Genomic DNA, 22,021 nt, shown 5'->3' with positions numbered 1-22,021 from the left:
CACTGGATCTTGTTCTTGCTTGCCTGTCACCTACACGCACAAACACACACATCCCGTTCACACCCCTTGTCTTCAGATGTAGCAGAAATAACCGTGGAGATTAATTTCATATGATAAATTTAGCACAAAGGTCTACCGACTGCAGAAGTTTCCCAGGAAATCACAATGCCCGTAAAATTACAGTGGAAAGATCTGCATCAAGAATAGAGTTCAAAATCCAGTCAGGCAAATCTATTATTAGATTGTGTTTCCCCCCTCCCTGCCTTCTTCCTTTTGCTCTTTGCATAAAAATGAATTTAAGCCAACACCTTGCCTTGATCTGCTCAAGGCAAAGAATTGGCCCAAAGACTCCTTGGCCAAGGTGGATATGGGTTCTCCTGAGAGGATCTACCAGCTCCCCCAAATGGTGCTCTTCTAGACATCCTTCCATGTCCCCAAATGCTAAGCTTGCAGGCATCGTGGACACCTATGCAGCACATCTGGAAGATAAGTGGTTGGGGAAGGCCAAGTCCTGCTAACTTCATAATCAAACTCTGGATTCGAATCCCTTCTGTGTCCTAATCTCACACAAACCATGCACAAATTGTTCCTCTGAAGGAGCAGATTCCTCGTAAGCAAGAGAGTGGTTTGCCCAGATTCAGTTTGGCTTGGCTGATCCCCCATGGCTTCCCTTATCTGGACAGCATAGCAAGCTTCCCATAAGGTGAGAGGCTCTCCTCTTGAGATCAATCATCCCCTGAGAAGCCCTAACACCCCTCAGCTGCAGTTGCTGTGCTTATGAAGTGTCAGCAAAGAAGAGAAACAAGCAGATTGATACTAGAGGAGGAAACGTACAAAGTTTAACCCTGAAGGAAACAAAGTGTAAGAATGCAGAGGAAGGGTTGGTTACCTGGTTTGGCACCCATAGCCAGAATTAGGTCTCACCTCCCTTAGGCAGTCACTAGGCGATGACAGCTCCTTATTTGTAATAAGTCCCTTTTTAAATGCTAGCCTTAACGGGCAACAGACAATGGAATGTGAGTTGAAGGACCCACAGTGGTTCCCACTGAATCTGAAGATTCATTGCCCTCCCTCTCAAGCGTAAGAACCCTGCAGATAATTACAGAACTTAAGTTGATGAGCTCAATGTTCTTCCCAACAGAGCCTCCAGTACTTCTACTTCTGGGCCTTGCACAAGATGAGTGCTGGAACTTCTCTCCCTTTCCTAAAATCACATCTCAGGGCCTCTCAGCTTCCAAAGAAATTGTGGGTGCTTCATTACTGGAGTTTTTTTAAAAGACTGGACAGTTGCTTGTCTGAAATGGTATAGGGCCTCCTGCTTGAGCAGGGGGCTGACTAGAAGACCTCCGAGATCCCTTCCAGCTCTATTCTGATTGTTTGTTTGTTTGAAATTATGAGCTTCCACCTCTCGCTGCAAAGAGACTCCAAGGTCTGATTCACATATCCCGGTTTGATGCCATTTCTTGGTTCTGAGTTAGTACACTGGGGGAATCTGGCTCTTATGGTTTGTTCCATAAACCACAGTTGAAGCATAAATAAGAATCCAGCTATGTTCTGCCAGACAAGCCCTGGACCGTGTTCAAAAAAAGGCCCTTTTGGATTCCCCATTGTCCCACTGCTCAACACCCTTTCCTATAAGAATGCTGTTACCCTACCCCAGAAATTGTCAGAGTATAAACTTTATAATTCCATGAATTATCTAAGTCAAGCCTGCTTCATTCCAAGTCTATTTCTGATTTCTACAATGGCTCCAGAAAGTTAATTTTGTCTTTTTACAACCCAAGTGTTTGAAATACACTCTCCCCACGCTGTTCCAGTTAAGAGCGCACACAGTAACTATACCGACCCACCCCTGCCCCCAGCCCGCCTGCCAGCTGCCCAGTCTCCGGCCCCCTTGGCAGAGAAGGGGAGCCGCTGAGCTGGCACAGCACCTGGGAGGGCTGCATACGGGCGAGGAGCTGGGAGAGGCCGGGAAACCAGGCTCCTCTACCTGGGCGATTGGACCTCCAGATGTTTTCTTTAAAGTTTGTTCTCGATTAATGGAGGACCGCGGGGTCCCTCCGATGCACGCAAGAGCTGCTGCTGGCGGAAATACGCCCGGGGCTCGAACGGTCTCACGTTTCCGTCCTTTTCCTCTGTAAGCACAGGCTGCTCATCCCCCAGCCCTCTCCGCAGGAGGGAAGCGTGCAGAAGAGAGGGCGAGATAGGAAGCCCGTGGAATCAAAGGCACGAGACGCGCTGACAGGGGAGCGACGCAGGTGCCGGCCTCCTTCTCTACCTTTCCTTCCTTCCGGCTCCTCGCGAACCAGCCCGTCTCCTCTGCTTGCAGTTCCCTTTCCTTCCTTCTGCCGGGGGCTCTTTCTCAACTCCAGCTCTTACTTTTCCTACCTTCCCGTTCCGTGCGACCCGGTCCCGGAGATGAGCCTAAATCACGGATTACTAATGACATCACTGGCCGGGTTCATAAATTCACGAAACCATAAAGCAGAGTTGCAACTACTACGGCTGACTTCATCTCAGGCGCGAAGCCAAACCAAACCAGCCCGACGAAGGCTTATTGGGGCGTTCCGGGGCGACCGCAGCTGCGGGGCGCCTTCCGCATCGAGCTCCCTCTTCAGCGGGACTTCCTTGACCCGCTTCTCCTGAGGCAGCCCAGCCTCGCCTTTCTCCGCTCTCCCCCACCCCGGACTAATTCCAAGCCTCTCGAAGGCAACCACAGCTCCACGCAAGTCCGGGGCTTTCCTCCAGCTCTCTCTTCTGCTGCAAAGACGCGCAGGAGCCAAAGGGATCTGCGCACCAGTCACCCGCCCCCCGCAGGGCTGCACGGAGAGAGCCCCTCCGGGCGGAGGCCGGTCGCCGCCTCCAGAAGGCCGGGTGAGGGCAGCCGACCGCGGTCTCGCCAAGCGCCGCTTAAGAGCTTTGCCCCCTTTCGCTCTGGAAGGCGGGCAGCCGCCGCTTTCCCCGCGGCTCCATTGTGCAGCCGGCGCGCCTTACCTTCCCGACTCCGGGTGCTGCCCCTCTCGAGCCCCGCTGGCCGCGGCGAGTACGGAGCGGCCCCGCGAGCGGGAGAGGCGCCCCGCCGCTGGCAGCAGGCGAACCGGGAGGGAGGGAAGCCGCCCGCTGCGCCGCCGGCCCCGGCGGACACCCTCCGCCGCGGGCCCAGGTACCGCCTCCTTTTCCGGGAGGGTCCGGGCGGACCGGCCGGCAGACGCTCCCCAGACAATGACAGCTCTCCGCTGCAGCGACTCAGGGCGGCCACATCGGCTCCAGCGCTTCGGCCGCTCCCTCTGCCGTCCTGGGGGGTGGGCGGGGGCTGTCGGCCGTTTCAAAGCATCCCCAGGGGAGGCCTGCTCCTCTGGCACTGCCCCCACCCCTCCCAGCTGTCACTGTTCCCTATTACAACCCTGCGAGGTAGGCTGGGCCAGAGGACAACTGGCCCAAAGCCTCCCAGGCTGGTGGTGACCCCAGAGCTCTCGGCTTCCACTTTGCCCCCCCCCTCGTCCCGCTGATGGGGGCCACAGCATTGGGCAGCACACACAGAGCCCCTGCAAGGCCCAGGGGAAGAGAGACCGAGGAGGGGGAAGCCTGGATTCCTAGAGGGTCTCTTTCCCTGTGCAGGAGCTGCACCGATGGGGCCTTCAGGGGCCCCCAACTCCTGCTCTGGGCCACACCCCTCCCAGTGAGAAGTCGGGCGTGATTGGCCACGCAGCCCAGGAAGTGTTTGGGGCCACACAAGGCCTCTCAGAGGCCGCCAGGCAGGTTCCCAGCCAGGGTGCATCATCAGCCCTGCTCAGATTGGACCCTCCGGCCAGCCCCAGGACTCTGCAGCCTCCTTTCCAGGTACGCCACTGCTGGGCTGAATTTATTGCCTGGCCGATCCGCCCCCATCCCCTTCAGTGCTTCTCTCAGTGGGGATGGAGCCCTCCTGCAACAAAGCCGAGTTCCTACAGAGTCCGCCCCACAGGGGCAAAGTTCATACGGGAGATGCCAGGGAAAGCCACGGGCAGAGTTCCATGGCCATCTGGAGCAGCAGCCTTAGGGCAGGATCTCAATCTTCTTCTGCAGCGTCTGTGGGGGGAAGAGGAGCGTCCTGAGGAGGCCGTCCAGCTCCTCCAAGGCCAGCTGAGCATGCAGCACTGTGACCTCGTCCTGCTCACAGCGCACCACGAACTTCAGCAGGCGGTAGAGGTCCAGCAGGACACCGTGGAGAACCTGGGAAGGGGAGCAGGAATCAGAAGAGTTCTCAGGAAAATAGCAGCCTTGGTAGGGTTAGGTTTTTATTCCACCTTTCTAAAATATATAGAGGGGAAATCACCTCCTCCAATTTCGCCCACAACAGCAACTCTGAGGTGGGCTGGGCTGAAAGAGCGACTGGCCCAAAGTCAGCCAGCCGGCTTTCACGCCTAAGGCGGAACTAGAACTCACCACCTCCTGATTTTTTCAAGGCCAGCATGGCACTAATGAATCTTGCATACCTTTCTGGAGGAAAGGTGTAGGCAAACTACTCTGGGCCAGTTCCAAGAAAGTGGTGATCTCCTGCCCGTAAACGCCAGGCTGGGCGAACCCACCTCTTCTGTGGCATTTCCTGGTACCAGGGATGGATGCAACAAAGCAGAACTGGCCAGGGACGGTTAAGGTGAACCCTTTGAACACAGCAGCTCTGCTGAGGGACCGAGAGAAGCTAGTTTGTTGTAAAGAAGGAAGCAGACCCGCCCCCCAAAGGGCAGAAGGCTGTCCTGGTCTTTCCTCCAGGAATTCGGGCAGGGGCTACACCAGCCCTGTAGCATGTCCAGAAGGCTCCTTTCCTCCAAGCCTGGCTGACAGGAGGACACGGCCAGCCTCCTCCCCCTCTACAGGGAAGCCCTGCCAAGGGAACAGCCGGTGGGGCAGGGAGAGGCTGCCCCAGAGCTGCCCAAGTGCCTGCCCTGGGCGCAGCCAGCCGTGAAGGCGGAGCCTGGAACGGCTGGCGGTCAAGGGCTGGTTAGCAGTAAGCAAGTCCCCTTCCCCTTCCTTCCGTCCTTGGATCCCCTCTGGGATAGGCTCAAAAGGGTAGCAATACCCCCCCCACACACAGAACACCCCCAGCCTCTTTGGCCATCAGAAGAGCTGCCCGTTGCAGGGACCAAAGGCAAGAGGGCAGCGTGTGGCTGGGTAGCCTCTGGCCTGCTCAGGAGGAAGAAGAGTCTCACCTCCACCGCCTTTGTGCTGAGCCCCCGCAGGAGAAGCACCACCACGTGGACCCCGGCTCTACGGACCTCAGCTTCGTGGTCGGTTTTGACCACAGCTGCTAAGCAGGACGCCAGCTGTCGGAGAGAAAGGCAGGGCCTCTCAGAGCACTCCAGACCTTGCTAAGGAAGGCAGAGTGGGAGGCTATGGGCGCCAGAGGGGAGCCAAGAGGTGAAAGCCGGTCTTCCTTTGCCTTCAGAAAAAGTAGGCACTGATCTCTGGATCCCTCAAAGGCCCTGAGGGCTGACTTGCTCCCCAGCAGAGATCTGGACCCAGTCGTGATTCTGGTGGCACACACCGCTCTGCTGTGGTTTGGTCCCAGGGCCAGATCTGCAAGTAGGGGCCAAGGGGACCCAGAGGACTGTGGCTTCCCCCCCCCCCCCCAAGCTGCATCTTTCCTTCCTTGGGCTCAAGGACAGTCTGCCTTCTCCACACACTGCAGGAGCAGCAGGAGCTTCTGCTGAGTCAGCTGGCACCTGGCCTGCTGCAGCACCAGAAACAGCCTCAGCTGCACAAACGTGGCTGGAAAGTTGCACCTCCTGCCCACGTGCTGGAGGACCAGGGCAGCCTTGGCAAAAGGCCCAGCCACAACGGAACACTCCTTCAGGGCTCGGCTGCCACAACAGCATCCGCAAGACACAGGGTGCCACAGTTCCAACATCGCAAAGCAGACCTCGAACAAGTTCCCTTGCATTCCCTTGTGCCTTTCACCTCCCCTCCTGCTGCCCTTTCCTTGCAGCCAGAGCCGTGGGAATGACAGGAGGATGCTTCTGCCCGAGGGGCGGCCAGGGCAGACCACCTCCTAATATCAGAGTGGCTTTGGTAAAAGTGGAGGGCCAGGGCCAGTTTGTCCACACACATGTGCATGCACAAACTCAAATGTGTAAAGTGTAGTCTTCCTCCGTTCCCTGGGAGGAGGAGCATGACCCTCACACCCTTGGGCTGCTGCTGCTACTTAGTGGATCTCTAGAAAGGCAAGGCAGGAGCAGGAAGATCCACGGGGAGCCAGAAAATTCCCAGCTGCGGCAGGAGCAGTGGCCGGTGTGGGAGGAGAAAACGGGGCAGGTACCTCGTGGACCACGGAGCCCAGCTGAAAACCAAGGATCTGGCACAACTCTCCCAGGTTGGAGAGGCTGCTGGCTCTGAGGGAGCCGTCAGGATCTCGGACTCCTCGCAGGAAAGTGTGAATCAGCCTGTCTCGGTGCTGGAAGACCAGATCTCCTGCAAGGAAGAGGAAAAAGAAGGGCCGGGTGACGGAAGCAGCGCTTGCTCTTGGCTGTGAGAAGGGACCTGCAAAGGTGGGAAGCCGACTGGTGGGGCAAGCCTGGGCACGGCTGAGCAGGCAGCTGGGGAAGGGCCACAGCCAGAGGGACAGGGACCAGCTCAAGATGAGGCAGGAGGCAGCCGGTCTGTTGTCTGTGAGCAGGCATGGGGCTCACCCATCCCAGGCCTGGAAGGCAAAGAGCCCCCTCCGCGCAGTGATTCGCACCGTAGGCCGACATCCCTCCCTCTCTGCCTTCTCCAGGGTTGGAGGACCCCCTGGCCTCGATCCTTGGCAGGGGAAGGAAAGCCTTGATGGAGGAGCTGCTCACGGGGACCCCGACATCATGAGAGGGTGTTGCTAGGCAACTCCTCCCATGTAGCAGACGCGCTTCCCGCAGTGACACCTCTTGGGCAAAGCGGGCGTCAGTTCTTTCCTGAGCCAGCAGGGCACAATCGGTAAATTGCTCACATAAAATCATCCAACTAGCGCTTCAGCCTCAAGCACCGGCTGCCTTCCCCCCCTTTAACTGAATGAAATTAGCTTGCATCCCCAAGCCGAGGACCAGGCGCCAGGAACACCTTCTTGAGTCTCTGAAACTGCTGGAAGGCACCAATAATTACGGCTCTTGCCTCCCAAATCACAGGCTGTTCTGTCCCTGCGAAGCAACACAGAGAAGGGCATCCCCAAAGAAGGGGAGATTTAATGAGTTTCCACTCAGCTCCCCATGTAAAACCTTCAATAGCGACAGAGCGCCTCGTCCTTCACTTTCCGTGGCTTGCAAGAAGCCACTTCTGGCCACGATGGATGCGCTGGTGCTGCTCCCCCGTTGCAGAGCAGCAGCGAGAACCTCACTTGCCTGTGCACCTGTCCTCGTGGGGCCCACGATGCCATGAACAAATTTTAGACTCTTACTAACTTTGCACACCATCACTAAAGGTGCTGGAGGGCCTATCCAGGCAGCTTCTCTGCCACGGGGCAAAAAAGTCTACAACAAGAGGGGGTCCCATGGCTACCAATTGGCCTCTCTCCCTCTCCACACGTTCTGGCTCTTTCGTGGAAACATGGGGTCCCTGCCAAGATCAAGAATTACAAGGCAGAGAGGCTGATGCCCACCCACAGCTGTTTCCAAATGAGGACAATTTTGGCCCAAGGCTTGTCCCTCTGAAGGCTGGCAGAAGGGCTCTCCTTGGAGCGGAGACTGGATGCCCTTCCCCACCACCATCTCGGGAAGGAAGGCATCGGTAGGACGCCAGTTCCTCCATCAGAATGCCTCGGGGCCAGTCTCCCTGTGGCCCGTCTGAGCAAGATGGCTGTCTACGAACTTCGCCTCAAGCAGAAGGCAGAACCCAGCCAGCCCCAGGTGTCTTCTGGAGGACGACGGTTCTCGAAGGCGCCACAACAAAGGGGGGTCATTGAGAACACGAGGCAGACCCCAACACAGCCCTGCAGCCCTGAAAAGTGGGGCACAATTACCAGGCTTAACCCGTGCCTGCAACGGGGGCCAAACTGACAGCTGCACCTGAGGCACGCCTGCAAGCTAGGAGCACAGTAGCCCAGACGGCACAGTTTATGCTCAGCTGACTCCCAGGGCTGAGGAGCTGTGTGGAGAATAGGAGCAGGGAAGCTGGGCAGAGCAATCAGGAGACGCCCAGAGATGCGGACCCTCACCCCCAGCAGAGACAGGAGACCAGCGCCCAGCACACAGGCAGCAATTAGGGGATTATCTCTAAAGACAGGGCTCGCTGCCAGCAGCAGCTCAGGGAGCCAAGAGGACTTCCAGCAGAGGGATGTGTGTGTGTGAGCGTGCACGCACCTAAGCTGAGCTTCCATCTTCAGGGATAAGAACAAAATGTTTTTGGGAGGGAGGGAACGGAGACTGAGGGGAGAGGAAGAAGACAAGAGACCCCCGCGGCTTTCAAAGGCTGCCCATAAACTATGGGGAGGGAGACCCTGCCACAAAGCAAAACCAGCCATGGGACCCAAAGAGCAAGAAACGCCAAGGGGCCCAGGCCTGGTCCTGGGGGCCCAGAGGTGCCAGACAGTGGATGGAAGGTGCAGATGGAGAAACATCTGGGCCAGATGGGAGCTTAAAGAGGAGTTAGGCTCCACATCCACAGAAGACAATTATACTGGGTGAGGGATGGGCACCGGTCGGGGGGGCGGCGGGTGCCATGTGCTCAGGCAATGGGGGGGCAGGAGGCGACACCTCTGGGCTGTGCCAGGTGGATGAGAACAGCCCTGCTGAGCTGGTTGCAGTGGAGATCGAGCCCTCGGGGCGAGCCATTCAAAAACGGGAGGAAGAGGACTCAAGCCCAGGCAAGCCACTCCGTTTCTGTCTTGGAGGAAGCAGCCAATCCGGCAAGTTCCCGGCTGTTCATTTATTGGGAAAGCCAGAAGCCCCAAACCCTCCTGGGGATCAAACACAACACAGAGAAAGGAAGTGACTCATTCATGGAACCAGAGACCTGAAAGAGGAGTCGGCTACCTTCGCTGCAGGAGGCAAGGAGGCTTTAATTTAGACTCTTGCGCTGAGCATGGTAGGAGGGGTCAGACTCTATGGCCTCACAGAGCGCTTTCAGCTCCAGGTTTCTGTGGCGCTATGGCCAAACTGGCTTAATTTTTTCTTGCAAAGCTGGATGCCAGATCCGGTTCAGGGACCTGAGGAGGCGGACGCCCCCCTTACTGAACTACAGGCAGCTCCTCCAGAAGGCAGAGACCTGTTCTGGGTGACTCTGCCCCTCCCCCCCAGTCTCTAGGCATAAAGAGGGGGGTGTCACCAAACAGGCCCACTCAGTTGCATGCAGGGTGCCAAAGCCAAGGCCCAGGGTGGCAGGAGGAGGACACTTTGGGGGCCACGACAGAAGCCTCGCTTCCGTCAGCAGCTTTCTCAGCCACCTGGAGGGAATACTCGGCCCAGCGACTGAGAGAGAGACGGGTGTCCCCCGCAGGCACTTACAAGGTCTTCCCAAAGCTCCCCAGCCATCCCTCCAAATGCAGGGGATGCTACTGTGGGCCGCGAGGCCATCGGCCCCAGGGGAAAAGCCTCCCTGCCCCGGCCACTCTGGCCAAGAAGGCCTGCCCCCCAGCCCCCGCAGGCCCATCCCGGAAGGCTGACTCACTCACCCAGGGTTCGCGTGGTGCGCAGCAGCACCTCCCCCACCTTCATCCTGGTCTCCGCCATCGGGGCGCTGGCGTACTGGGTCAGCAGGAGGGGCAGGACGTCCTGCGGGAAGGCATCTGACAGCAGGGCCACACCTGGAAGGGGGGAGAGGCAGGATTGGCAGCCCAGGGGCTGGAAGCCCCAGACACGCTCGGCCACAGACCGGGCAGAAGCCTTCGCGTGGGTCAAGAAGGGCCAGGCAGCTCAACCTGCCCTTGGCCACAGAGGGTCCTGATCCCCTTGGCAGCTTTTCTCAGCTCTTGGGACTTTGACCCACGTCTCCCCTAAAGGTACGGGAAGCGCTTCTCTTCCCAGGCAGAGAACCGGCCCTCTTCATTTCACTATCAAAAAACCCTCCTGTGGAAGATACACAACGCCTACGCTCTCTGTGGCAGAGTTTACACGAAGAAGCCGAACTTCGGTGCCCTGAGATTAATCACAGCTATACAACCCAGGCCAGCAGAAGGCTGCCAATGTCCCCGTTTGCCACTTCTGAGACCTCGGTGGTTATCGACTCCTCTCTGGCCTTTCAAGCAACGAAATGATCGACAAAACAGCAAGGGATGCCAAGAGGCAAGCAAGTGGCAGGGTGGCCCCAGCGGGACTGAAGCTCTCCACTCAGCTGATTTTGGCTGTCCACCAAACTAGAAGCAGAGGAGCTTGTTCTGGAAAGAGCCTCTGTGTGTGTAGAATTAGGGCGAAGGGAGCTCTCTCCTCCCTGCCCATCACCAGAAGTCCTCCTTGATGTTCTGAGTCAACTCCAGGATGTTCATCGACTGTTGCAAGGGCCCTTTGCGCAACGCGGAAGGAGCCACTCTTGTGCCCCAGGCTGGCAGCGCCAGGGAGTCTTAACCTACGGCAGAGGCAGAAGCCCTTTTACCTGCTCAAGCTCAGCCCTCCCGGCCTGGCCAGCACTCCTTCAACCCTCCCTCCCCAACAAAAGTGGGGTCCAAAGGGGTTCCCGCTAAAGGGCTGAGACTTGGCGCAACACCTGGAGCTGACCCACCTGTCTCTTCCCACATTTTAACGGTGCCACTTTCCCTTCCAGACCCAGACCAGAAATCAAGCTGTCAGTTCTGCACTCGGCAAGGAAGCCCACCCGAGGGAAGCAGAGCTGCTGAACGGGATGGCCGAGAGACGCCCGAGAGCCAGCGAAGGGATAGAAGGCCGACATGTCCATCTTTGTGCCTCATGGTTACGCAGCCTTTTTTGGCACAGATTGTGTCTCCAGAGTCCACCCCGTGGGGACACCAAGTGCTGGCCAGGCCCAGAGCCTCCAGAAGAGCTGCCCCTCTACTCAAAGCAACGACTCTCTCTTGACAGTCGACACGCAAGCGCAGCTGTGGGGTGCAATTCAAAGGCGGGAAGGAGGAACGGCGCTTCTATCCGCTTCCAGGCTGCAAGCGCAATATTTGCACAGCAATCCACCCCCAGTGATCTTGTGAAATGTCTTCATTTCCTCCCAAGGAAGCAGGGGAGATGTTGCTTCCTTGAGGAGTTGGTGGCTTCCCCAGAAAGGTGACGTTGCCCAGAGAAAGGAAAACGGGTGCAAGGGAGGGGCTGGCCAGAAGAGCTGAAAGAGGACAGCTCATCCAGCGGACCAGGGAGCGGCATCAACTGATCTCGGCCGTGCTTAGGTCCCCTCCTCTCCCAGGGATGCCTCCAGTCCGGCCTGGGGAACAAGCAGCCCCCTCCTTGGGGAAGAGGAGAAGCAGGAGGGCTGTTTTCTGAAGACCAGCCGGTCTCATGAGCAGCGCTCAAACTAGTGGGAGATCAACAGGCCTTTTGGGAGGCCAGCAGAGAGGATCAGGTGAGATGTGGGGTTACTGGTTTTCCTCCTGTTCTCCAAGCAGAACTGCACTAATGAAGACCCTCCGCCATGTGCACCAGGCAGAGGGGCTTCCTGCCTCTGACCTGGGCGCCGCCAACCATCCTTCCTGGAGTATTTGCCCCATCACCGAGAGGTGTCTGGACAGGGAGGAGCTTGCATTTTCACGGACAGTAACCAAGAGCCCGATTGGGTCTGCTTACCTTGGATAGCAGAAAGATAAACAAAGGAGTCTTTGTGTTCCAGGTTTTCTACAAAAACCTGAAAATTAAAACCAAGAATCACTTTGCCTGCACAGCTGCAGCCAACCGGGCCTGTCTCAGCTGATGCCTCCTTGGCAGGGCATGACGTTGCCTGCTGCCTTCTGTCCAGGCATGGGGTTTGCCCCCTGGAAGCCCCACTGCGGCTCTGATCAGGAATGAGAAAACCTTTGGTTCTGGGGAAGCAATAAGTGGCTGGGCGAAGGGAACAGGAAGGGGTTTCTCCAGACATTGCTCCAGGCTGCTCAAAAAGAGGGCAGCCGATGCCCAACAGACCTGGGCTGCACCAGCCCCTGCCCCCCAGGCTCAAAACATTCTGACTGCTTGGAAGCAGAGCTGAACTCTTCCAGAAAAAGCAGCTTCCTCTGCGCTCAAGGTCAGGAGGTTCAATTCGGGGGAACATGCCTGAAGTCTGAGGGAAACCAGGAAACAGAAGAGCGAAAACCTAAACGCCCTCTATCTTCTCGGCAGGAAGGATCCCCCAGGCAGGCCCCAAAGGGAGAGACAGCAGCTCCTTCCCAGGGCCAGCCCAAGACACGCACGCACACGCACGCACACACGCTGTCCTCCGGGGTTTTCCCCATGAAGTGCTCCGCCTGCCTACCTTCAGCAACTTCTCCCGAGTCTTCAGGGCTCCAGGATCCCTCTGCTCGACCATCCGGGAGAGGCGGCGCAAGGCAGCAGCCCGCGTGGGGATGTCGGGGCTGTAAGCCTCGGAGAGAAGCGCCTGCAGGTTCGGGGGGGTGCAGGGGGCAGAGCTTTTCTTGGCAACTGACTCCATCCCCTGAGGCTCCCCTGGGCTGCTCCTGGGGGACTTCTGGGGCAGGGATGCCCCAGGTCTGGGGGCCTCCTCTGGGACGCCGGTGCTCGCAGCAGCACTCCTGCCCAGGGTCTTGCAAGCAGCGGTGCTGACGGCCTCTGCAGAAAAGGCACGGTGGGTGCAGATGGAGATGCTCAAGTCAGCCGCCAGCTCCTGGATGACGGGCTCTGGGTGGATGTGGGAGAGTTCCTCCAGCAGGGGCAACAGCTGCTTCAGGCTGGCAAAGTCTTCAGATTTCAGCTGGGAGACAGCAGGGAGCAAGTCAGCAGGCTGCCGCCCAAGAGAGGAAGCAGGGCTGATCCTGAGAACTTGGCCCTGGGCTGCCGGCAGGAAGCTCCAGGAGGGGCACTGCGGCCCAGAGCCTTTGCTGTGGTAACCGTTATGGGCGTGCACACAGACTCCGGCAGGGCCGATAAGATCAGGCCCCGAGCTGGCAGGTGCACACGGTGAATGGGATGGGAACGGAGCTACTGCAGCAGCCCCTGCTGGGACTCCAGCTCAGCCCTTGAGGGAGCCGGGAAAAACCATGTCCACCGAGCTCCTGCTGGCAGGGAGCCAGGCTCAGCCCCGCCCCCACCCGGCCCCCACCTCCAAGGCTGCTAGAGGACTCAGGCTTTGCGCTGGCTGGCCAGGAACCCCCCCCCCAGGGGCTCGACCCTCCCTCACTATTCCTCCTTAGCTGCTGGGTATGGCCAAGGACCCGCCTCCTCCCTCGTTGCTCAAGAGTCCTGGCGTGTGGGCGGAGGGGTGCTTTTCCCTGCTTGGCACCCACCAGAAATGCACCCCCACCCAGCGCTGCTCCTGCGGAAAACCACAGCAGGCTTCAGCAAAGGAGGAACAAGCACCAGCCTGAAAACCGGGACTCAGGAGGAGGAGGGAGGGAGGGAGGCAGGCACCATGTCTGGAACCAGCCCCAGCAAGCCAAGACTTGAGGAAGGAAGCTTCAAGGCGTCACTGACTGAGGCTCAGAATCAGCCTAAACACAAAATCCGCTCATCTCCAGGCCTTTGTGCGCCTGGAAGGTCTGCAAAGGCTTCCAAAAAGGCCCCAGGAGACCCCAACGCCTGAAATGATGTCCCCCCCCAAGTCCTCTGGCTACTCACCTGCAGGGCCCCCCCCAGCAGGGCCGCCACCAGCCCCATGGCCATGCTGAGCGTCTGGGACTCCACGGTGCCCACTGAGCCTCCGGAGAGACTCACGAGGGCCCGCTGCAGGGTGACCGCCACAAACGCCACCACCTGTGGATGGAATGCCGTACCTGAGGACAGGAGGACTGCAGAGAGCTCCGAAGAGCAAGTGCAGATGTGTCATTCTCAGGACCTGCGACGGCTGCTGCCCCAGACGTGACAGGGCTTCAGGCGCCAATCCAAGGAACGGCAGAGTCACCCCCAGGAGGGGATTCACAGGCTGATGTTGACCCAGCAGGAACCCCGGATGGACCACCCGGCAGGGCTCCAAAGGCTAAGGACGAAGCCTCGGGCCAAAGCAGCCGCTTCCCCACGGTCTGAAGGGCAGCAGCAGGGAAGGCGACGTGGGCAACAAAATGGGACAGGCACCAAGCCTGCCTCGCCCTTTCAATCCCTAAACACACTGTGGAGGAGGAGCCCTCTCCACAAAGTGAGGGTCTGGCTGGGCTTAACCATGTTTGGGCTGTGTGCTTATCCCGCCTTCTCCTGGCCCGGTCTACGTGCAGTCAGCCCCCCCCTCCCGTTGACATCCTTCAGAAGACAAAGAGGGCAGGAGGGGCAGATCAGAGCTTTGCTGCAGCCAAAAAGCTTGCTTCTGCAGCCAACAATGGGACTCCGAGGTACTTCTGCAGCTCTAGGCTTGATAGGCCAGGGGCCCCCTTCCAACCCCCCACCCCTGGCAATTTCCTGGGCTTCCCAGAAAGGATGAAATTAAGGCCTACCCTATTTCCCCCCCCCCCAAGGTCTATCTGGCACATCGCTTAAGGAGGGAGTTTGCATTCTCAGCAGCCACCAGGTTATGCAGCCTGGACAGGCCGACCTCAGGCCCAGCAGCCAGGCCACCGGGGTCTGCAAGGCACGACGGGGAAATGAGGACTGGACCGACCTGCCTGACGTCCGAAAGCAGAGAGTCCGAAAAGCCCTCGGTCAGCATGGCCACCACCCGAAGCACCTGCAGCTGCCTGGTCTGTGGTGGGGGGGCTGGGCTGCAGATCTGCTCCAGATCCAGGGGGGGCCCTTGCAAAGGGGACGCGGGGTCCTTCTCGGAGGCCAGCTGAGTCAGCTCCTGCCACCACGGGGGAGGGGTACACATTGGAAGAAGAGAGACTAAACAACTGTCCTGCTCCATAGCAGAAAAAACAAAGAACAGTGGTTCACTGGGCACGTGGCTTGCTTCTCTCCCCCTCCCCCCCCCCCGCGCAGGAATCCACCCAGACTCTCAGTTCCAGGTGTCCTTCTACAACCAGAGTCCCGTCTAAGCCCAGAGAACTGCGGTTCCCCTGCCTGGGTTAGTCCTTGACAGCTGAAGCGTGACCTTGAAGGACAATGCCTGGACCTTTGCCACACGTGGCACCTGTCCTGCTCCTGCGGGAGACATCCTGAGCGCCTCTGGGCTCTACCTTTAAGCAGCCTAGGAAGAAGTCTCCAGCGAGGCCGCCCCTCTGGCAGTGAGACAGCAAGTCCACCAGCTGCTCCAGCCGCCACTGCTCTGAGGAAAGCTTCCGATACAGAGCCTCGTCTTCGTCTCTGCAAAGGGGGGGAGCAAACGTTTCACGGAGGGAGGGAGGAAGAACGGCCCCAGGAAAGGCCCGGAGGCTCTGGGCTGACCCGTCGGTTCCGTCCTTCTCTGAGCAAGTGCCGAAGCTCCCCGGAAGGCAGAGTTCTTTACTCAGGGTTGACCGCCAGCAGATACAAAGCTGAGAATCCTCCTAGTAAGCGCATCCTACATAGCTGCCTTTGGACATGCAGACTCTCTGCACCGGCTTCCTGAGGCAGGCAGGAGGGGCCGGGCCAGGTTTTCTGGCACTCCAACATCCCACAACCGCAACCATCTGCATCAGAGTCCCCCCCCCAAATGTCTTCTCTTTCTTCTCATTGGGGAAGCTCAGCACTCTCACCTCACAGCCTCCTGGATGGTGGCCACCACACCCGCTTCCCTGCCCACCTGGAACCGGCAGCGGGGGTGGGGCAGGCGGGGGCTTCCCCTCAGTTCCGCCAGGCCTTCCAGGGCTGCCACAGAGGCCTGCTGCTCGCTCTTCTCCAGGAACCACAACAGGATCTCCCGGCAGGGGGTGCTGAAAACAAGGGAGGGGGAGGGCATTCACCCCAATCCAGGGGAAGGTGGCTTTGCTTAGAGGCAGCCCCGAACAGCCCCAAGCAAAGCTGCCTCTCCCAGAAGAGGGGCAGACGTGGGGGGCTGTCTCCTGGGCCAGGGCAATGGGAACTAAAGAGCTGCTGGGCAGTGGCCTAATTGCCCTGGCTGTTCCTCAGCACCCCCCCCCCCCCCCCCGTCTTCCTCTTTCACAGATGGCCGCTATCTTTAGGTTCTTTTCAAAGGAGCTACACAACCCGCCCCTCCCCATCCAAGGAGGGCCGGGACTTCCTACCCTGGCAGAAAAGCCAAGGCTGGCACTGCTCAGGGCTCCTGGGGACCGGAAGCCTGGCCCTCAGCGAGTAGCGGGGTCTTGGCTGATAGGAACCAGAAGAGTTCCCAGCCAGGGAGGTTTGTCCCCACCAGCCCACAAGAGAGCTCGAGATTTCCCCGCCAGGCCAGGCGCCTCACCGTAAGAAGGACACGTTCTGCTTGGTAAAGCACCAGAGGGAGAAGATGGCACCCAGCACAGGTTGCAAGGCACCCAACAGGCAAGGCGAGGGTTCATTACCGATCACACAGACCTGCGAGGGAGAGCAGCTGAGAGGAGGGGGGTCTGGCATAAACTCAATTTGCAGCCTTAATACACACACACACACACACACACACACACCAGGATCCCTGCACATTGCCAGGAGCATTTCCCCCCCTCGCCCTTTCCAACTCCTTGCAGAAGAATCTCTGGCCATTTTATGGCCTTGTGGACCTGTTTCTGTGTGCTCTCTGAAACAGCACATTAGTGCCCAAGATGGTCTTGAGCATTTAGCGTTTAAATTCTCAAGCTGCCGAGGCATCTGCCGAAGATCAGCCTTTGTATTTACAGCCCCCCAACCTTGGACTTACACCCCCAACAGAGCAGCCGAGCTTGTTGCACGGGCCTTCCAAGACCTCCCAAGCCTGCTAACGGCTCAGGCCACAAGTCTCTGTATAAGGCAGCCCTGCACAAGTTCTGCGTTCCTTCTGGATCAGGCTGATCTTTGGAGTGGCTGCATCTTCGGCAGAGACGGGCTGGCCGTGCTGCCGGGCACTGCTGAATTCTGGTGCCCGTCAGCTGACAGCACCACTGGGCGAACAAGGGCGGCGGCGGAGGTGGAGTACTTCAAGCAGAGCGTGAAAGGCATGTGGGAATGGCGCCTCCACCTGGCATTTCAGGGAAGACCATTTTGGCTGTTTCAGCACTGTGAGAAGCGAGGCCACAGCTGAGGAAGGAGACAGGACCCTATTCCTGCTACAGGAATTTTCAGTCTGGAAGCAAATGCGGCTCCTTCCTTGGCTTCCATTCCCTCTCCCAACATTGCATACAGACAAGCGTGCCGCACCTTGTGCACTGTTTCCACGCACCCCGAGAGCAACTCCTCTTTCACCAGCACCGTCCCAGCTGGCAGGTCTTCCAGGGAACCTTCCAAACACAAGAAAAGGACCGTCAGTGTGGTTTCACTTAATGATATTCCATGATGTAAGCGGTAAATGAAAGAAAACAGCCCATTAATTCCAGCATGAGTTCCTTCTCTGAGAGCTGTCTAGCTGCCGGGCTAGAAATTATGGGATGGTGTCCTGGCTGGGGGATTCTGGGCCAAGCCCTCGCCCAGTCCAACCTCCTCACAGGGGAAAATAGGGGGCAGGGCCATTATGCACACTAGAGTTGTGCAGAACAAAGGCAGGATATAAATCTAAATTGATGATATGATCTTTGATTCAAATGAGTGTATCTTAGCCTACCAAGCTTGTCTTGCCCAGCATTGTTTCAACTGCTGATACTGGACTGTTATAAGCTGCCCAGAATGTATGGATAAACTGACCCAGGGGATACATTTCAGTCCCACTGGAGGACCCAGACCTAAGAATCCCAGAGCCACCAATTCTGGGTAGAGGAGCCCCCGGAAAAAACAAGGAGTTTCCCACCTCCTAAAATGATAGAAATGTGTTCGTTCGTTCAATCAATGAATCAATCTATATCTGGCCAACTCAACCAAGTGACTCTGGGCAGCTTACAATTCCCAAAGTTTTAAGAACAATAAAAGTGGGTTCTCCTCCACCTTTCCTGCAGGCATCGTCAGATTCCCCAGCCTGGCTACGCGTCCAGAGGTGGGAGGCCGTTACCTGGCTCCCCCAGGCAGCACAAGAGGGGCTGCAGCAGGGGACGTAGCAGATGCTTCTCTGCCTGCTGCGGGTGTTGCCTCACCATGGCGAGGACAGTTGTGGTTGCCACTCGTTGGAACTGGCGCACTGTCAGCTCATCCTGGATGAGAAACAAGTGCAGAACCTTTAAAAGAAAAGGACAAAAGCAGTTTTATGCTCAATATACACGATGCTCACCAGCAATGTTTCTAAAGTTATGTTTTACAGCACACACTCCATCACAAACTTCCAGAAGGGGGAGGGGGGAACAGGGCTACAAGCCCCCAAGGCTCAGCAGAAACTGCAGACCCCGAGGGTCAACCCAGGAAAAGAGAGCCGCTTTGCAAGGACCAGATGGAGGGCAAAGGCGCTCTGCCTCGCAGGGCATCCATCCAGCAGGAGCCTCTCTGGGAGCTGCGACTCACAAACGTTTCTGGGCCAGCTGTCAGTCGCTGGGTAAAGGGAAGGGTCGGAAGATGTACCTGTGGGCAAATCTGATGACAATAATCCTCCAGGGACAGAGACTGCTGAGGACACGAGGACAGAATCTTGGCTACGGCCTCACACTTCTGCCAGTCAGCTGCTGCCGCTTCTGCACCACTGCCCCCAACAGCCCCAGCTGGAAAACGGAGGCTCCGTGTTAGACGAGCACACAGAGACTCGCCCATCCTGTGGCCAGAGAGAATCACAACCTCCTCCTCCAGGAAGGCAACCTTCACCCAAGCCCGGCAGTGAGCGCCTAGCTCAGTATCTCGCCAGGCTACTGTTCTGAACCAGCCCTCTTCTGGCCTTGTAAAGGCAAACCCCTATTTAAGAAGAAGAGACTGGAGAGCTTCCAAGGCTAAAAGGCATCTGCCAAGATTTAATTACGCAGTTAACAAAAACACAAGAGCTTGTCTTCTCAAGCGGAAAAGTTGCTTTCAGCAACCAGCCCCTCCCCAAACACTCCTTTTATAGAGAGCTCAGGGCGTGGTCTCCCTGTGCCTCCTCCCGAGGAGTCTCACAGCCTTTCTTTGTTTGTTCCTGCTCGACTGCCTCCTGCGTCGGGCGTCCTTGAACAGGGCCAGCTGTGGGTCATCTTCCTCCGCACTCTCGGGCTCACGCAGCTGAGAAGAGGTCCCCGGCTGAGGACTCTGCAAAGCCTCCAAATCATCATCAGCCGGTTCGTTTCCCTCCTCCCCCACATCTGAGTCATCCGATACATCGGAGCCGGCTGTCTGACCCACAGGCTGGCCCTGAGTCACAACAGCTACCTCGGATCTTCCTTATCCTTTCTGCTCTTGCTGTTTTTAAAGAGAGGTGCAAAAAGTCTGGGACTGGTTCCTGGGAAATGCCGTGCAGAGAAGAGGGGCCGGCAGCAGCTGACTGGGTAAGCGGGAAGGCCTGGGAAGATCACGCACCAGGTTGCCTTATTTGCCCCATCTAGAAGTCCCGGTTGGGTTCTGGCAAACTGGACTGATCCAAAAAACACTGGCACACAATGATTTGTCCAGTTTCAAAATATTTTCCTGTTTCATGCAGATCCTTATTTATTAAAATAGAAGCTATTAAACTTGGCTGGGCCAAGTTTAAAAACACTGGAAGAAAGGACACCTTTCTGCTCCCGTTATAACCTTCTAATGGCTGATCTGTCTGGCCTCACCCACCTCCGGCTCCTTCCAGGATGCCACGGATCACAGCCTGAACCCCACCAGGTCTTAACAGTCTCCCAGACAGCAGGTGCCCACAAAGGCGCCGAAGCCAGGCTGGTGCTGGTGCCATACCGGGCATGCTGTTCTTCTGGCTGGGATGGGAGGCCTGAAAAAGAAACACAGGTGCACGCTGGACCATGACCAACCCCGCTGTGCAGCACCCCTTCTTCTGCCTTGCCCCGATGGGCCTCGACACCAGGCAACAGAGGCACCCCCTGCCCTTCCCCAAACAGAACGGACTCAATTTATTTGACTGTAAGCTTCTCCGAGGGCACCATTCACCTAGAAGCAGAATGGCAGTTAACAAGCCTGGGTTGGTTGGCCCTGGAGCTCAGTCAGATTGTATCCCATCCCAGGTTAGACAAGGGGGCTGTTATGCCTCTTCCTTTCCTCTCCCACCGATACATGCGCTAATGTGCTAGGACTTCATAAAGGCCAAAGCTGGATCTCTTGACAGGGTCTCTAGAGACAGGCTATCAAGAAGCAGGACTGAAAAAGACCCGTTCTCCAGAGGCAGCACCGGGCTGGAAGGGTTATGACTCACTAAAAGGAAGCTTCCATGTCAGTGTTTATCAACCTTGCCAACTTTAAGATATGTGGACTTTAACGCTCAGAATTCCCCAGCCAACATAAAATTGGCAAGGTTGAGAAAGACTGTTCTATACCTTTGGTGCCTGTTCCTCCTGGGATAATGAATCAATGTCGTGGTTCTCATGTGGCATGTATCCACTGTCATAGTTGAGCCACATGCAAGGGCTAATCTGGGATCTCTCCAAAAAGTCTTCAGTTACACAGGAGGAAGAGGAAGAAAGATTTGCAAGCAAGCACGCACAATGCAGCCAACTCAGAGGATGCAAATCTAGTTTCTCCATGACTAAGTCATACCCGCTTAGGCCCCCCCTGAAGCAGCAGCAGTTCCCGGATCACCAGGGGCTGGTACACTTTGTCCAAAAGGCCGTGCAAGGCTTCTTTGCAGCTGCTCCGTTCCTCTTCCGTCAGGCCCTGAGAAAGTCCCAGAGAGGTAGAAAAATAACGACCAAAGGAATTCTAGAAAATGCAGACAGGCACTTATTGCAAGTACCACTTCAGCGACCCTGGCAAGAAGCTCAGCCAACTAAGGTGGTGGCAAGGGGCCCATGGGCACCTCCCTGCCCGACAGCACCTTTTCATCTGTAGGACGGGGGGGGGGGCAACCCAGACTCCCCAGGGAGGCCTTCTGACCCCCTCCTCCAGTTTCACACTTGCTTCACTTTATGGAAATGGACGGCCTGGCCGCTGCTGGCAGGGAACCGGGGCAGACGCAAGCAGGACCCCAAGGGCTGCTCCTTAACACTCACCTGGCTCTCAGCACCCGCCTGGGCCTTGCTTGCGGGGCCGAAGGCCAGCTGGCACAGTCCGGCCAGCAGGTCGCCCAGGTGGCGCGCCAGGATCAGCCTGCCAAGCTCGGGGTGCTGGGCCGCCTCCCTCAGAGCGCTACAGGCAGCAAGGAGCCTCCGCGGGGCCTCGGGCTGGGCGGCGAGCAGGCCGGCCTTGTCCCGCGGCGGGGGCGCCACCCCGGGCGGCAGGTACGGGCGGAGGCCCAGCGCCACCGCCAGCTGCGCCGCCGCCTGCACGGCGCCCTCCTGGGCGATGCTCAGGGCGTCGGGGCGCAGTGGAGGGGGGAGCCCGGGCCGGCCCGGCCTGGCTGCGGGGGTCGCGGCGGCCAGGCGGCCCAGGCAGCGCCGGAGGCAGAGCAGCAGCAGCAGCGCCTGGCAGGCGGCGGCCCAGGGCGGCTCGGGGCCAGGACTCAGCCCCGGGGCCTGCCGGGCCACCTCGGCCCTCGCCCTGCGCAGGGCGGCCCACTGGGGGTCCCGGGCCAGCCTCTCCTCCAGGGCGGCCAGCCCGAGGCGCAGCGACTCCGGAGACGGGGCCGGCAGCGGGCCTGCGGAGAGAAGGGAGACGCCGGTCGAGGGTGCGGCGCGGAAGGCGAGAGACAGCCGCCCGCCCCCTCCTCCTCCTCCCGCGGCTCTCACCGGCGGCTGCGCTCCCGCCCAGCAGCAGCCGCAGCCCGTCCGCCGCCCGCTGCAGCCCCGCCGCCGCCGCCTCCTCCTCCTCCTCCTCGTCCGGGGCCCCGGCGCTCGCGGGCGCAGCCATCTTGGGAAGGTCCGGTGATCCTCGGGAGGGGGCGGGCCCTTTTGCGGAGGCCGAGAGGAATCGCGGGAGGGCGGAAGGGGAGCGGCCCTCTTGAGAAGGTCTCGCGGCCGGAGGAATTCTGGGAGTCCTCCGGCGCACGCGCAGTTCAGCGTGTTGAATTCGCTTGAAACGAAGTCTTGGGT

At 58.3% G+C, this 22,021-nt stretch overlaps 1 protein-coding gene and 1 pseudogene across 7 annotated transcripts; both read right to left on the bottom strand.

The window, feature by feature from the left end:
• Positions 1 to 1,724: 1,724 nt before the first annotated feature.
• LOC310645226 lies at positions 1,725 to 3,794 on the bottom strand (annotated as a pseudogene). The gene has a single exon. The product of its transcript is annotated as an uncharacterized misc_RNA (transcript).
• A 39-nt stretch (positions 3,795 to 3,833) lies between these two features.
• TANGO6 (transport and golgi organization 6 homolog) lies at positions 3,834 to 21,854 on the bottom strand. Of its 6 annotated transcripts, XM_083370789.1 has the most exons (18): positions 21,719 to 21,854; positions 21,044 to 21,627; positions 20,592 to 20,708; positions 19,662 to 19,812; positions 18,498 to 18,634; positions 17,998 to 18,160; positions 17,217 to 17,296; positions 16,309 to 16,421; positions 15,644 to 15,820; positions 15,146 to 15,272; positions 14,632 to 14,811; positions 13,662 to 13,796; positions 12,343 to 12,798; positions 11,682 to 11,739; positions 9,614 to 9,745; positions 6,296 to 6,447; positions 5,190 to 5,303; positions 3,834 to 4,212 (listed from the first exon to the last, which is right to left on the bottom strand). In XM_083370789.1, the coding sequence occupies exons 1-18, from the start codon at positions 21,837 to 21,839 to the stop codon at positions 4,036 to 4,038; spliced, it is 3,174 nt and encodes a 1,057-aa protein (XP_083226915.1). In that variant the 5' UTR covers positions 21,840 to 21,854; the 3' UTR covers positions 3,834 to 4,035. The 6 variants fall into 6 exon arrangements, 3 of the variants coding, with proteins under 3 accessions (XP_083226915.1, XP_083226916.1, XP_083226917.1); XM_083370790.1 differs by lacking the exon at positions 5,190 to 5,303; XR_014493441.1 differs by lacking the exons at positions 5,190 to 5,303; positions 9,614 to 9,745; positions 11,682 to 11,739 and having other exon boundaries at positions 4,073 to 4,212.
• Between the last annotated feature and the right edge of the window lie 167 nt (positions 21,855 to 22,021).

This window comes from Vipera ursinii, assembly GCF_947247035.1.
Source record: "Vipera ursinii genome assembly, chromosome: 10".
Lineage (NCBI taxonomy): Eukaryota > Metazoa > Chordata > Lepidosauria > Squamata > Viperidae > Vipera > Vipera ursinii.
Note: the sequence above shows the minus strand (reverse complement) of the source record. Positions and strands in the feature narration are given on the sequence as shown.

Bases quoted from the DNA above. Each gene is read 5' to 3' on its own strand.
- TANGO6 (XM_083370789.1), bottom strand. From the start codon at position 21,839: ATGGCTGCGCCCGCGAGCGCCGGGGCCCCGGACGAGGAGGAGGAGGAG. The intron at 16,422-17,216 runs GTGCGGCACGCT...TCTCCCTCGCAG, and splicing joins GCGTGGAAACAGTGCACAAG to GTCTGTGTGATCGGTAATGA. The intron at 15,273-15,643 runs GTGAGAGTGCTG...CCCCCTTTGCAG, and splicing joins ACCATCCAGGAGGCTGTGAG to AGACGAAGACGAGGCTCTGT.